The 15,059-nt window shown below is 37.6% G+C and overlaps 1 protein-coding gene across 7 annotated transcripts in view; it reads right to left on the minus strand.

The window, feature by feature from the left end:
- NRCAM (neuronal cell adhesion molecule) overlaps positions 1–5,602 on the minus strand; it is a 73,230-nt gene extending 67,628 nt beyond the window's left edge. For 5 of the 7 annotated variants that reach the window (XM_010294709.1, XM_010294707.1, XM_010294706.1 and 2 more), the window contains exons 1-3: positions 5,414–5,504; positions 3,055–3,072; positions 980–1,085 (exon numbers count right to left, since the gene is read on the minus strand). In XM_010294709.1, coding sequence (XP_010293011.1) covers positions 980–1,085; positions 3,055–3,072; positions 5,414–5,504 — 215 coding nt within the window. Of the gene's footprint in view, positions 1–979; positions 1,086–3,054; positions 3,073–5,413 lie in introns of all 7 variants that reach the window. The other 2 variants (XM_010294705.1, XM_010294708.1) reach the window with 2 other exon arrangements.
- Between the last annotated feature and the right edge of the window lie 9,457 nt (positions 5,603–15,059).

The following is a 15,059-nucleotide window of genomic DNA, read 5'->3' on the forward strand; positions in this document are numbered from 1 at the left end:
AACACTAGAAAGGGTGACAGTATCACAGATAATCTCCATCTTCTCCATTCTGCTGCCCAGCATGATAATGACTATGATCCCAAGGCACCCAGAAGGAATAATGTAGAAAAACCCTGGTAGCAGTACCTTCAGAAGTAGTACATTTAATGAGCTCTCCGTGTGTCTGAATGAACAACTACAGAGTGACCTTGCCAGTGAGTTGTTGCATAACGCTACTGCGCACGTTTTTCTTCGCGGTCTCTGACACGGGAAGCAGTTACTAGCAATGCCAGAATGCATCACGGCTACTGCTGTTTCCAGTGGAGGTACTCAGTATCTTGAAATGAATAGCGTTCAAATATTTCAAGATACTGAAACAGGGCCTTAAAATGCCAGATGATCAGGAATCTGATCTATATACAGGGTTACCACTCCTGCCAAAACCAAAGCCTTAGGCTATTAAATACACTTGGTAAATCAAGGCTATTGATCATTAAACCTGATACATCTTACATAACTTCCGACAAAATGCTTATGTATTTCAAGCCTCATAAATCAGAATGATTTACAAAACATTAAGTTTGCATTTATTACTATTACTCTGAATTTATTCAATGTCCATTCTTCTTTAGGCACTATGCCTAAATCTGGAATGTGATCCAGTTCATAGTACGGCATGCCCTCTTACTGCTTTCCACAGGCATTTACCTGTCTGGTCTTGTAATAATCGAGTATTATTTTACTGTTAGAGCTTTGAGGAGAAAAAAAATACTACAGTTGCTTGATGAATATAGAAAAGTTTAAACATAAAGTATGAGAAGAGTCAAACATGCTACTATCTGGTAGCTGTTTAAATTACAAAGGTAGGAGTGCGTGCATGTTTCTGCCTGTGCAAGCACGTAACATACGCATATACTTGTTAGTTTACAGAAGTTACATTATTTTCTCCTAGTTTTCCTACGCTGTTAGGCCAACAAAAGCAAAACAAAATGCTACTAACCTAGGAGGTGGCTTTCCTTTTGCTTCACACTGTATTACAATATTCTCTCGAGGGTCAACAATGTAATCTTTTGGAGATTGCTGAGTTATCGTAGGAGGTTGCGACACTTCATTATGGAATGTAAGAAACAGAAAGGAATTTAACAATATTTTCAAAGTATCAGCGAAACAGTTTTGTAAGCAGAGAAAGCAGAATTGCAATTAGCAACCAAATCATCGGCAGAAGAGTGGAATTACAGTATCCTCTGTGTTAGGAGGCTGAAGCCCTCTACTCTTGTAAATCAGTGTAGTTATACTAACTTCCAACTGAGCTATGTTGATTTACAGTGGATAAAGATCTTGTCCAAAAAGCTTAATGAACATCATTTCTACACATCAGATTTCAACAGATTTTCTCAAAACCAAAGGACAGTGGAATTCTAAATCCAACATATCCTGAGTGAAGAGTTGTGCGACATATACACACACAAAACATTTTTTTACCACACAGAAGGAAAAGAAATACATTGCTTTGTGTTTCTAAATATTTTATGTATTTCCAAATTCCCTATGGGATCATATTGAATTAATCTACAAAGCGTGCTTTTAGAAGCGACTTTTCAGGAGTAAAAAATTGTTACAAGTAAAAGACTCTGTAAAAAATTACAAAAATAGTAACTAGCTTCCAAATAGAGTAAACATGTAGGAAAAGTCTAGTACTGATTCTCCTCAAAAAACCCCAGCAAAAATATAGTCAATCTTGTGAACTGCCCCATCAGAAACATTTAATATTTATGATTTATTATGCACTCCAGAATGAGTAGCACAAAACAGAGTTGGTGCCTACCTATTAAAAGTAATTTATAATCTGTTACCATTATCTATGCCCATTTTTGCATTAAAAAAATCCTGTTTATGATATTAAGACGGTGAGAAAGGTGTCCTCCTCAACATTATTCATCCGTTTATAGTTCAGTGTCATCTAAAGGAACCAATTTAATAACATGCCCGTGATCATCCCCATCTAAATGTTGTAAATTGTCTGTCCAGCAATACACTTTGCTAGTATTTTGGGGACATTTCTAGCCGCTTTAGCAAAATATTTCAATCATTAGAGTTAGCTGTGTTCTCATAACTCAGTCTAGCCAGTTAAAATTGAAAAACTGGGATTTTTATTTTAAGTCTTCCCTACCATTACACACTGAGTACTCTGTTGCACAGAAAGAGGTAGCCATCTGTAAAGCCCTATCCACAAGAAATAGCCAGGAAAAAAAATCAGATCATAGAATCATAATGACATATAGCAGCTAAGCAGAACAGAACAGGCCATGCAGAGCAGGTTTTGCTCCTCTTCCTCACTGCAGAGATGACAGTGCTTAAAAGAGGAAGGCAACATTTTAAGATGATGACGACTTTGTGTGTATTTTTATGGAGGCACTTTGAAGACAGTCCTTTTCCCTCTCAGAGGCAGTTCTCCGGGTCAGTACACACCAGATGCTTACTTGGTAAAAGCAAGCACACTCTGCAAAGGGACATGACATGAACATTGCCTAACGGACAGGATATTCCACCTGATGCACATCAAAGACCCGAAGTCTCCACTCCTGCACTATGCACTGCACTTAAAACTTATTAAATTAACAATGACACTAGACTGAGGTAGGAGATCCCATAAAAGATGAGGTCTACTTAAATAACTGTATCCACTGTTTTTAAAGGATATAAAAGTATCTCCAACTTGGACATGTAAAATAGTATATAAGTACATATATTCCAATGAATTTATTTTTTATCAAATATATTTACTCCTGAAAGTAGTAATAAAACATTGCTCATGCTGGTATTGAGTAAAGATTTTAATGTTCAGATAGCGCACAACCAAAAATCACACAGTTAATTTGTTCAAAATATCAGAACACTGATTTATGCATGGTAGTATTTTCTGAACACTGCATGCACAAAACATCTAGCCACAGCAAACCAAATTATCAACAAAATGTCAGAATCACACGTTTTTGTATTGCAAATTCCATTTGTAACACAATCAATATTAATTTTCAGCAGCACACAGCCTACTTTTTGTGGACAGGAACTTACATTCTTCTAGAAGTTTTGCTTTTATTCCCCCATCAGAATCAGCAGTTGAATGGACAAATGGAGATTAAAGAGAAACATTTGTTAGTTAAAAGAAAATTAGCATTTTTGAGAGGGAAGATAAGTATCTCTGACAAGTACATTGGTCACCATTAAAAAGAAAACATTTAAAACATTTAGCACTGTAACCCATGCAGTGATGCCTGAAATTCCAGTTATGATTCCCATTGTGTCACATATTACTGCATTTATCTCAAAGTTCATGGTATGAGAAACTTTTCTGAAGTGTTGACTTTTTAAGGGCAACCATGGTATGTGATTTCGGCCTTGCAAGGACACAAAACACTGGTACTGAGGAGACGGCAAATCAGAATTAATGGAGTGCACTGCCCTCATGCTGCAGTCAAAATCAATCCACACATATGATCATATGGAAGAACAAAGAGAATGCTTTAGGCTAAAATTACTCTTACAAAGACAAAAGCACCTAATTCTACTCAACAGACATGCAATTTCTTTTGGTTTGAAAAATAACTAAACATAAAAAATCATTCTAGTTGTCACATCTTTATCGCTTACTTCAAGTATTTTGCATACATGTCTCCTCATCAATAACATTTTAGAGCAAGTCAAACTGCTTTTGGTCAACTACATTGTCAGTCATCCCTTTCCTACTTTGAGACACCGATGAGCACAGGAACTGCTAACCTGGATGAAACCTAAAGGTTCAATTGATCAAGTATGTTCTCACCACCAGGTCTCTGTGGTGGGTATGTAGGGAAGACCCACAGAAAATGTAAGTCCTTCCCTTAAGGTGTTCTCGCAGAGACCATTGTAATCATTATTTATGAAACCAACAACCATTATAGATGTAATTTTGGCTAAAAATTCAAGTATGTGACTTTATCAGACCTAACAAAGTTATTAAACATTATGTAATAGGGAACAAGTTAGTTGAGAGTTAACGTGATACATCTAAAAGGGCTAATCATTTTTGTCTATTGAGGCATTTCTGGTTAATTTACACTGAAGTGTTGCTCTACACAAAAGATATTAGAGGGGAGTACAATTTACATTAGTTCCTAAACTACAAAGTGGGTTTAAAACACTATTTCTAGCCTGCAAAAATATTTAGGGAGAAAAGTTAAGTCTAGAAAATAAAACATTAATTCATCAAACTTTCAAAACCCTCTTTATTGCACTGAAGGCATTCACAACACAACAAGTCTGATGTGATTCACATATATTGATCTTGTTACAGAAATACAGGTCATTGGTTTGAGAAGCTTGTAAATATGCATGGGAAAAAACATCTAAGCAGTTGCAATTTATATCAATGATTATTAAAGAAAAACATGCATTTATGGAAGGTAGGAAGGTATTAAAAACATGGGGGTAAAGAAAGCCATGCAGACTAGAACCATAGGCAAATTTACTGATGTATTAATCCATCACTTTTAACACCAGCCCTAATGTTCTCTTCTCTGGTAATTAGTTTAACAAATGAATAGTCACTGTGAGGCACAACATGGTTCACTGAATTCTGCAAATGTGATCATGCTTATCTTAAGAAGAAAATAACAACCTGACGCATGAATAATTTCATAAAATTAACAAGTAGGGCTATAAAATGCAGCAGGTATTGTTGCTTGCTTTTCAGCATGGAGTGCTACCTTCAAGGTTCCCCACTAACGCAGTATTATATTAGACAAGAATTTCAGGTCTTGGGATTTCCCTTCTTCTAGATATTTCCTCCCTGGTTAATGCTAGAATTCCCTGCTCAGCACATATGCTTTTAACTCAACGTTGGGTACTTAACTGTTTCCAGGCACTGCTTAGGAAATCTAAGAGCCTAACTTACTTTCCTGGATCAAAAAGCAAGATGCTTCCAGTGTCTGAATTTTATGTATTTGAATCTTTTACTAGATCTCATATAAGCTCCTGGAACCCTCTTATATGAAGATAAGGGCGACTGTTTACAGCAACTAGGAATTGTCCTGGGGTTTTCAACAAATTGTCAATATGATCTTAATTTCACAAATAATTAGCATTTAACTGGGCTTCTCTGCCTTTCTACATTTTCATCAAATAAAATGTTCAATAAAGGCACACTGAAGTGTGAGTATCCATGAGAATTCTATGCTAACCTTTCTCAAGTGAACAATGTAAGTAATTTTATATACACGTTTTTTTTAAATCTTCAGTAAATTAGTGTAAATATTCATAATCATAATGTCCTGACTGAAGTGAGCAAACACACCCCATGTTTAGCTCCATGTTGGAGTTACCTTCATCTTCCTATACAGAAATTATTTAACTAATCTTCCATCATTCTGCACATACTTAGCAGGTTAATACTTACAGTCAAGAGGTACATCCAATGCAGAAATCATTTGGCACAGAAAGAGGACCAAGGAAGCTTTGCTTGCAGATATGCTCTTCTTTTTCATCATGATTTTAGGCTGTATTGAGTAAATCACACTTGAAGAGTGAAGTTCAACTTCATCAGACTAGGCAGCTTGGAATAGTTACATAAATATAGACAAGAAACCTAATAAATAAAAATAAGAAAATAACAATGTATAGATACTATGGAGAGTTGAATGAGCACATCTTACCAATATTATGAAATACCAGCAGTCTACATATTACATCCAGGGATAACAGTTATACCACGTGCTCTAATGAAATCCAAGCAGAGATCCAGAAGTTCTCAAGACACCTAGATCATAACATTTTCCTAAGGAAGCTAGTGAACAACTCCTACAACTTTGTTAAATGAAAATACAAATGCCTCTCCTAAGCATTGGTCCAGCTAGCTAAAAAACAGTATATAGTAAAGATAATAGTGGTCTGAAGTAATTTAGGAGATTAAAGTGCTGAATGCCCACCTACTCTCTTTCAAACACCCTGCACAACTCTTGGGAAGAGTTATTTTAGGCATCTACTCCAATGAAAACATGTCTGGACACAAATTTGCTAAGTAAAGTGTGGAATCTTCCTGCAGCTTTGAGTTAAGTATCTTAGCTTCTCCCCACTTTGGAACTCTTTCTAATAGATAGCTGTAGACTGAATACAGAAGACTTCATGGATTGCATGCTGAGGTGCTAGCTTATGTACTGTATAGGAACCTAGGCTCCTATTCTTCGAGTCCTGATTCCACCCAAAATACATAACATCAAAATTCTAGCCTAAAACCAAAATCTAATTAACTGGCAGCACACTATCAAACTCTCTTCTCTTCCTTTCCTATGTGAAAAGGTGGCAGAAATGAAACATAAGGGAAATCTGTTCTTTGAAATGTGCCAGATTTTCCTCAACCAAGCATGAGAGATCATATTAGCCATGGCAGAATTATTCTGGCTCCCTCCTTATTTTTACTGCATTCCAGACCAAGCTCTAACTTAGAATAATGTTGAAGGAGTAAAAACTAGCAGCCTCCAAGCCTCATCATCATCACCAGCGACCCACAAAGAGTTATGAGAATACAGTCTTAGAATTCCAAATGGTGCTTGCACAATGCGTTCTCAGTAAATGGACATGAGCTAAGAAAGTACTTCCCAGATGCCAGACTGATCAGAAAGTTCACAGTGATGAGCGTTAATTTACCTTGAAGAGAGCACTTCCTCAGCTATGCCTACAGATGTGAAACACAATGCTATAAAGTCCGTAAGAAGTTAGTTGCAGAGGAGCAGCTGCCTTACAAATGTTAAATAGTTATTTGTGCTTACTGAAGTTACTTGAATCAGTTTATGCTATGGATTACCCTCACTCTTCAGGTTACAGAAGAAATGATGTCTCATAATTGTTGCTGTAAATGGTCTTTCTCTTTGTATAGTCTTCTGAGCAGAGACTGGAATGGGAAACCAGAACTGAGGTGTAGAGCTGTCATCCTAACCTACCACATCAAACTCTCTGATTCTTATTGTCACTATCTATAACACAAATGTTTCTTTCAAAATCAAAATATCCCAGCAGGTTAAACTCCAGTATTCCTAGAGATGTACTGCTCCTTGGAGCTCTTGGAAACTCCTGACTTTGGGGGGCACCATGTGAGAAGACAAATTGATTATTCACATTCAAAACTATCTGCAATACCACACACAATAATGAAACAACTAAGTATTTGTCACGGCAGATTAGTAAGATTACAAAAATCATCTGAAGAGAGAACACCTGAGTTCTAGCCTTTGCATAATTATTTATACAAACTGGAACTGCAGAAGCAGTCAAGGGGACAAGCCTAACTCCAAAATACCCAGAAAGTGGCAGGAAAGCATGACAAGTACTCAGACTTTCCTAGAAAAATAAACTGAACTCTCCTACATTTTAAATGAGCACCCGAACACGCTGGGGGTTTAGCTGGGCAAGGGAAGAAGTGTTTCTTCCATCCCACTTTTGGCACATATAGTTTCCTGTGCTCCTGCTGCAGTGAGTAAGGGGAAGGAGAAGGGCTTCTCTTGAGAATGCCTGAGAGCACTCCAGTGTGTTTCCTGCGATGAAGTGCTCTCCAGAAGAGCTGATTTTGTTCCACCAACTACAGCTGCCTGCTCTCTCCAGTTAAACTAGGTTCTCACACACTGTTCTCTTGATCTTTATGTCACCTCCTCACCACAGCTTCACTGCAATTAACAAGGTGCCCTCCCTGTACAATGTGTTTGACCCAGGATTTACAGGATACTCTTTGAAGTATTCTACAAGGGAACCTTGACTTCTACTGTTTCTTCTCCAAGCAAAATTTCAGTTCTCCTTAGGAAACTCAGAGAACCTGATTATCCACTTTATTGTCTTGTTCTTTCACCGTGTAAAATGAGTACAGCAGTGATTTGAGAGTATTTTAAAATGAAATTGCATTCCCTTTGTACAAGTACAAATGAATACACAAGCAGTGGTGAATCAGGCATGTGCAATTAAAATGACTGTGAAAGTAATATTCTTGAGAAAATGCCTCACATCATTTACCTCTGCTACTGCACTGTTCCAGTAGGATACCTGTTGAGTCTACTGCTGGGATATTAGAATGTAACATGGGAATTCAACAGGTAGCAGGAATTGTAAAGTTGAGCTTGCACACCGACTTTGTCATTCTTCAGAGACACAATGTGCCCAAATAGTTTGTGATAGAACATATTTAACTGAAAATTATTTTAGGTTTGTCAGCACAACTGGGTACTCTTGTTGAATATACTCAAGATTAAATCTGACATAATGTAGTATAAATACAAGAGCTGCTGCGTAAAAATTGCTTTGACACAATATTATCTGCTACAAAACAAGGCCAGGCCTCTAAGCGCAGATCAATGTAAATGCTTTGATTTCAAAACTTGAAATATTTATCCAGCAGATTGCTTTTTCCTCCAGGTAATTTATTTAAGATGTCTCATAACTAAGACATTTTGTCCTACCCTTTTCATAGGAAAACACATATATTTTGACAGCTCATTCAGGAGTCTATTCACTGATTTGTACGAAATAAGACTCTCTGTCCCTACATACCTCTGATGTACATAACGAAATACCACTTGTTATATCTTCTGTGCTTCTTGCTGAGATGCTGATTGTGGGTAAAAACATGGACTAAAGGTTGAAGCTACGGTGTAGCAAACAGGAGTCAAGGTAAATATGAATGCATAAGCAGAGTATAATAATACTTTATCACAAAGTATAATATCAGGTTTCAAATTAAGGGCTTTTATGTATGACAAAAGAACAATGATTTTTTTTTTAAGATATTGCTACTTTTTACAGATGAGCTACACAAAGACACGACTGGAAGAATGAAATCATCAGTGAGCATGAGGTAGAGTATCTGGCAAGAGCACAAAACACAGTTTGGTGCCAATGATCTTTTTGCTGTGACTCACATGTCTGGACACTTTGGGTCATAAAAAACAAAACCAGATACTTTGAAAACATTGAAGGAGCTAGGAAAAACAGCATGCATATCGAAGGGATCATTTGGGAGGCAGAATCCAAGATTCCTTTTCATACTACAAATCAAATGGGATAGGGACCTTCTCCTTGAGTTTAAGAGCTTAAGAGCAAATGAATCAGAGAATCACAGAATAATAGAATCATTTAGGTTGCAAAATACCTTTAAGATCATCGAGTCCAACCGTAAATCTAACACTGCCAAGTCCACCACTAAACTATGTCCCTAAGCACCACATCTACAAGTCTTTTAAATACCTCCAGGGATGGTGACTCAATCGTTTCCCTGAGTAGCCTGTGCCAATGCTTGATAACCCTTTCCGTGAAGACATTTTTTCTCTAATATCCAATCTAAAACTCCCCTGGTGCAACTATCACCTGCTACTTGGGAGAAGAAACTGACACATCATGGCTTACATCCTCTCCCTCTGAAGGAAAGCTCCATACTACCTATCACAGAATCATAGAATCTTTGGATTGGAAGGGATCTTTAAAGGTCATCTAGCCCTACCCCCCTGCAATGAGCAGGGACATCTTCAACTAGATCAGGTTGCTCAGAGACCCGTCCAACCTGACCTTCAGTGTTGCCAGGGATGGGGCATCTACCACCTCTCTGGGCAACCTGTCTTTCACCACCCTCTGTCAAAAATTTCTGCCTTAGATCTAGTCTAAATCTACCCTCTCTTAGTTTAAAACCATTCTCCCTTGTCCTATCACAACAGGCCCTGCTAAAAAATCTGTCCCCATCTTTCCTATAGGCCCCCTTTAAGTACTGGAAGGCTGCAATAAGGTCTCCCCAGAGCCTTGTCTTCTCCAGGCTGAACAATCCCAACTGTCTCAGCCTGTCCTAATGGGAGAGGTGTTCCATCCCTCTGATCATTTTTGTGGCCCTCCTCTGGACCCACCCCAACAAGTCCATGTCTTTCTTGTGCTGAGGGCTCTAGAGCTGGATGCAGGACTCCAGGTGGGGTCTCACCAGAGTGGAGTAGAGGGGTACTCCCTACGCACTGTGCTACTCCCTGAATCATGTCCAGGGATCACCTGAGAGAAATACAATTGGCTCACGTCAAAATCTGACAGGGAGAGTGTTAACAATTGAACAGTATACCTGATTGTGGAACACACGGACTATGGTATATTTTACTATACTGTGCTAGGATAGTACTATGCTAGTACTGAGTATTACTAATTCCTAACTGGGATGTTACAATATTATTATTATATATTATATTGTATTATATTGCATTATATTATATTATACTCTATTGTATACAAACACGCTCTCAATGGACACTTCAAAATTTAACCAGTTAACAGAGGGAATATGCTTTTCCTCTAGCTATCTTCAACATAAGCACATGATGTCTTTGATGTCCTTGTTAAGTGCAGCTGCAATATTTCTTTAGTAGGAAAGAGGTGTAAGGGAGTGTATTTACTGAAATCCATCCTTGTGCAAAGTTAAAGAAAGCATTTTCTAAATGTAATATTGTTCCACAGAGTTTTGATGCATCAACTGATTATGCATTTCTACTCAATTACATTATTTTAAGACAAAAAGGTCTCTATAAATGTGAAATGAAATCAAGGTCAGTATCAGAAATGTGAAAGGGTTATAAAACTGCAAGAAAGAACAACTAGAATATTTCATGCACATTAGAAAAAAAAGCATTCTCTTCTATACAGTCATGATTAAATTAATGGGGAACAAGTTAGACACTGCAAATGAGAGAAAAATTACTACTGAGCAATAAACTTCCTCTGCTTCATTTGTCTAATACCTGTATTTTTTCTCACAGCAAAAGACAGATAGAATATAGGAAAAATAAACAATTTTCAAGGAACTGTGCTTCAAAGTAACATTATGTAAAGCTACACAGAAACACGAAAAGCATTTTTCAAATGAGGTAAATGGATTTAATGACTTGTTCATGAAATAGTGTTGATAATACACATTTTATTTACATTTCTAACAGATAAAAAGCTTGCTTTTGAAGATAACTGCAATACCCTTATCACTTAATAACAGATCTTTATAGGGCTTATGTATTTTATACAACTATGCTAACTATGCAAATATCAATAAAATGATTTAAAATATTTTTGAACAACTGGTTTCAAATTTCACATTCTTTTTAGCTTATCTAGCATTTACAGTAATAGGTAACATTAAAAACTCTGACTGGAAACAATTATTTCATTTAAAATCTTTTCAATAGAAACAGGTAACAATGCACTTAGTGTTATACTGCCTAAGTGGTATGGACACAGTACTAACAGAAACAATAATGCTATTCAGATACAGCCTTTATTCTAGCTATTTTTATGGAGGTAGCGTGACTTAATAGACTAAACACTCATGTACGTGTCAACAGACCTGATTCCTACGCAAAATTCTGCTCTTGAATAATCATGTAGTTGATTCAGCTGCCACTGGTTTGCTTTCCTCATCCATCTCTCACCTATTAAATATAAACTGTATAAGGTATGGTCTGTTTACTGGTAGGTGGTCTTAACCTACTTAGCACAGGACACATAGCTCTGGGGTGGCTGAATACAGGTGTACATCAAAAGAAATTACTTTTAAAACTTTCTAAGATATATTAAATTAGAACTATTTCTAATCCTCTAGAACTTTGGAAAACACCACACTGCTTTCCTCCAAATTATTAACTTGTCACAGTCTACTATAGATATATCACCTGAAGTCATGAGGGAATACTAAATTGTCTTCTCTGACATCCTGTTTATGAAGCTTAAGCCCATTGCTTTGTTTTTGGCTACACTGTACATGCTATGGGGTTATTCATGTAAAGACTGGATCAAGAATAAACTATGCAGACAGAACTCCTGAATTCAACGAAGAACTCCTCAGCACTAATTCAGATGCTGCAGGTACTCACTAGCGTTAGATGGTTGTATGTACTTTAGCCATTTTTAAGCTTTTTTGACGAAGGCAGACGGCAAAGCTGTGTGCTGCACTCTAAACGTTCTTAGCAGTTCTATATACAGAGAAAAATGGTCTTGCTTCTGAACTCCCCCTACACACAGCATTACTCTTCTGGCTCTGACACGGCACTTCAGCACTCACACTGGTCTCCTCCTTCTCACCACCCAGACAAAATTTCTAGTCTCCCTACCCTCATCTTCTGTTTTCCAAGCATGGCCTGCTAGCTTCCTTCTACCTAAATGGATTATTTCATCTTTCCATATTAAAAAAATAAAAATTTGGATGATTTAGTCATCTCACTATCTCCTAACGATTGCCTTGTCTTCAGGGTTATTCTTGTCCTGCCAATCTTCAGAGCCCCTGTTCATTTCAACATGTAAAATTACAGCTGATAAAGTCAGCAAAGAAACTATCATTGGCCTTTACAATGCTCCTCAGGAGAACACTATGGGAAAAATCCTTAGTCCTTGAAGCTCCTTTATTGACAATCCTGCATGAAGACCTGCTAGCTGGTTTGTTATTCATTCAAGTGTGGTCTGTTTAACTATGTAGTTCAATCTATGTTTTTATTAATCGGTTTCACATGGCAATAAGTCAAGTGCTTTTCAAAGTCTATTACATTGACAGCATCATCTTATCAAACTTGTAATTTTATAAAATATTGAAAGTTAAAATCAAGGTTTTGTCATTTGTTTTAAAAGCCCTACTTGCCATAAAACTATGTTGAGCAGAATTAATTTTACTCATGGCCTTTAATTCCCAATCAGCTGAACCCTCAATCAGCTTTTTCCATATGTTCATGGTGATTTATATCAGGCTATATTTACCCTGCTCAATCTGCTTGTCTACTCTGAATCTGGGCAGAACACCAGCTTTCTTCCAATCTTAAGAAACATATTAAGAATGAAAACTTGTGAACCAGAAATCTCCCCCACCAGCTCCTCCAGAACTCACAGGCAGATCCATCACACCTAGACCTGCTGAATAAGAATATATATCTTCAACACATATTATTTAATATCTATTACTAGATAAATATGGTTATTACGACTAAAAAAGTTCTTCATCCTAACATGATGCACCATACTTTTTCTTCTAATTCATCATGTTACTTGCAATTATAAATCAACAGCAAGAGAAGAAAAATGTTAGTAGCTCACAAAACAGTGCTAATCCTGTTTCTGTTCTTAACACTTGGTCCTATAAAAATAAACCAAATAGTTGTCTACTTGTCTCCTCCATGGCAATGGCCAACACATCTGCCATGAGAACAGAAGCTCCTTCACACGAGCAGCAGTACAGACTGCGCATCTGCACAGCCCCAGCACAATTAGATCCAACTGCTTCCAGCGTAACTTCAGTATCAACTACTGAACTAGGAATGGAAAACAGCTTCATTATCCACCCATTTTGCATCGCTACTGAACTGCCCTTGTACCAGGTCATCTGATATCCACCCAGCTGATGCAGCCTTGCACAAGCTTTGACTCCTCTGGCCTAGCCAGGACTGAGCAGGGCCCGAGGCATGAATGCTCAGGGTCTACCTATGCACAGTCAACACCGTATCAGTCCCTTAACAGTGTTTTATTAGGGCAGGTGGGGGTATAAATGAAGATATGTCTGTTCGGTCAATTCTGTAAGACATCCTCCCTCCAACTCCCACTCACCCATTGAATGGGAGACAGGGGAAAACCCCTGGGTTCCAGGTTAGCTTTGATCTTTTCCACATTGATAAGGCATAGGCAATCTAGATCTTGTCTTGTTTACTTGTTTCTGGGGTTTTGTTTTTTTGTGGTAGGGTTTTTTTTTGTGTGTGGGTTTTGGGTTTTTTAATTTTCTTCTCTACAAATATTCTTCCCTTTTTCTTTTGGGAGTCTCTAGCATTGTTCTTCCCTGAAAAGAAGTAGAAGTGCCACATCCTAGGAGCTCCCAAAAATGCAGGGTGAAAAAAACCAACTAAACACAGATTTCAAATGTCTAATTAAGGGCTGCAGGTAAGTCCGTAAGCTTAGTCATGATCCACAGACTCTTCTCTTCAGCGCAGCCACTTAGAGTTGATTTTTAAAAGACTGGAGCAGAGCTGATCTGTCCTTTTACAGTTGTCTTACATATTCCCTGAGCACCTATACTGGATTTGTCCCTTCTGAGGATTTAAACAGAGGAGCACTTACTTTCTAGATCCTGCTCAGATTAAGTTATAAGCTGCTTTAGCTGGGGCGATTACATACATGGCAGAGCAAAGCTGTGGATAGCCCTCAAACAGGGAGGTAACCCTAGTAAGCCTGGCAAGTTTAGATGCCTCCAGAGTCAAATCATCAGCTGAACAGAATTTTTGGATTGCAATTGAAACTCCGATGTCTCAGTCTTGCTTGGGTGCTTTCTAGTGTCCTAAATTCTTCACTGGATTCAGTCTTTTTAATCTTTTTTACCTGCTTGCTTACAACAGATGATGGAATGGAGCATAAAAATAATGGTTGAGTGCCATTTATTTCAGTAGTCCTTTAGAGTCGTTAACAGCCTGAACAAATATGCTTCATCTCCTATGCATGTATGCATACTTTGCTGTCTTTCAAAGACTTGGTTGAAGTGCTTGAATTGAGTGCAACTTTGCAAATCTGCTGAAGACTATGGGTTTACACAGGAGGGATTAAAAACATAACTTGCATAGGTTTAGAAAGAGATAGTTTGGCTTGAAGCGCATCACTAAATATGGTGATCAAGGGAGATCACCTGGAGATACTCTTGTGAGAAGCATACTGTGCAAAAGAGCAGAATCTGATTCAAAGACAGGGGAACTTCTCCCTTTGGGAAGTACAGCAGAAACCACTAATATTAGCACGAAACACCAGAATAGTTATAATACAGACTTCAGATTGATTATTAAATTTCTCAGTGAGTTAGAAATCATTCAGAGTGAGTGACAGAAAACAAATTGGGAAAACACATTTTTACAGCACCTGGATGTTAAAAACAGGTACTCACATGATGGTATCACTAGGATAGCTATTCAGGCTATGCTTTCACATTTTTAGAAGCATGCAAAAGACCTAGTCACTCATTAAGTCCACTTTCAGGAGATTTAATTCAGACTGAACTTCAACAAGACAAAGGTTTTCCAAAAGCCCATCTC

The sequence above is a fragment of the Phaethon lepturus genome, unplaced genomic scaffold (genome assembly GCF_000687285.1).
Source record: "Phaethon lepturus isolate BGI_N335 unplaced genomic scaffold, ASM68728v1 scaffold2819, whole genome shotgun sequence".
Taxonomy (NCBI): Eukaryota; Metazoa; Chordata; class Aves; order Phaethontiformes; family Phaethontidae; genus Phaethon; species Phaethon lepturus.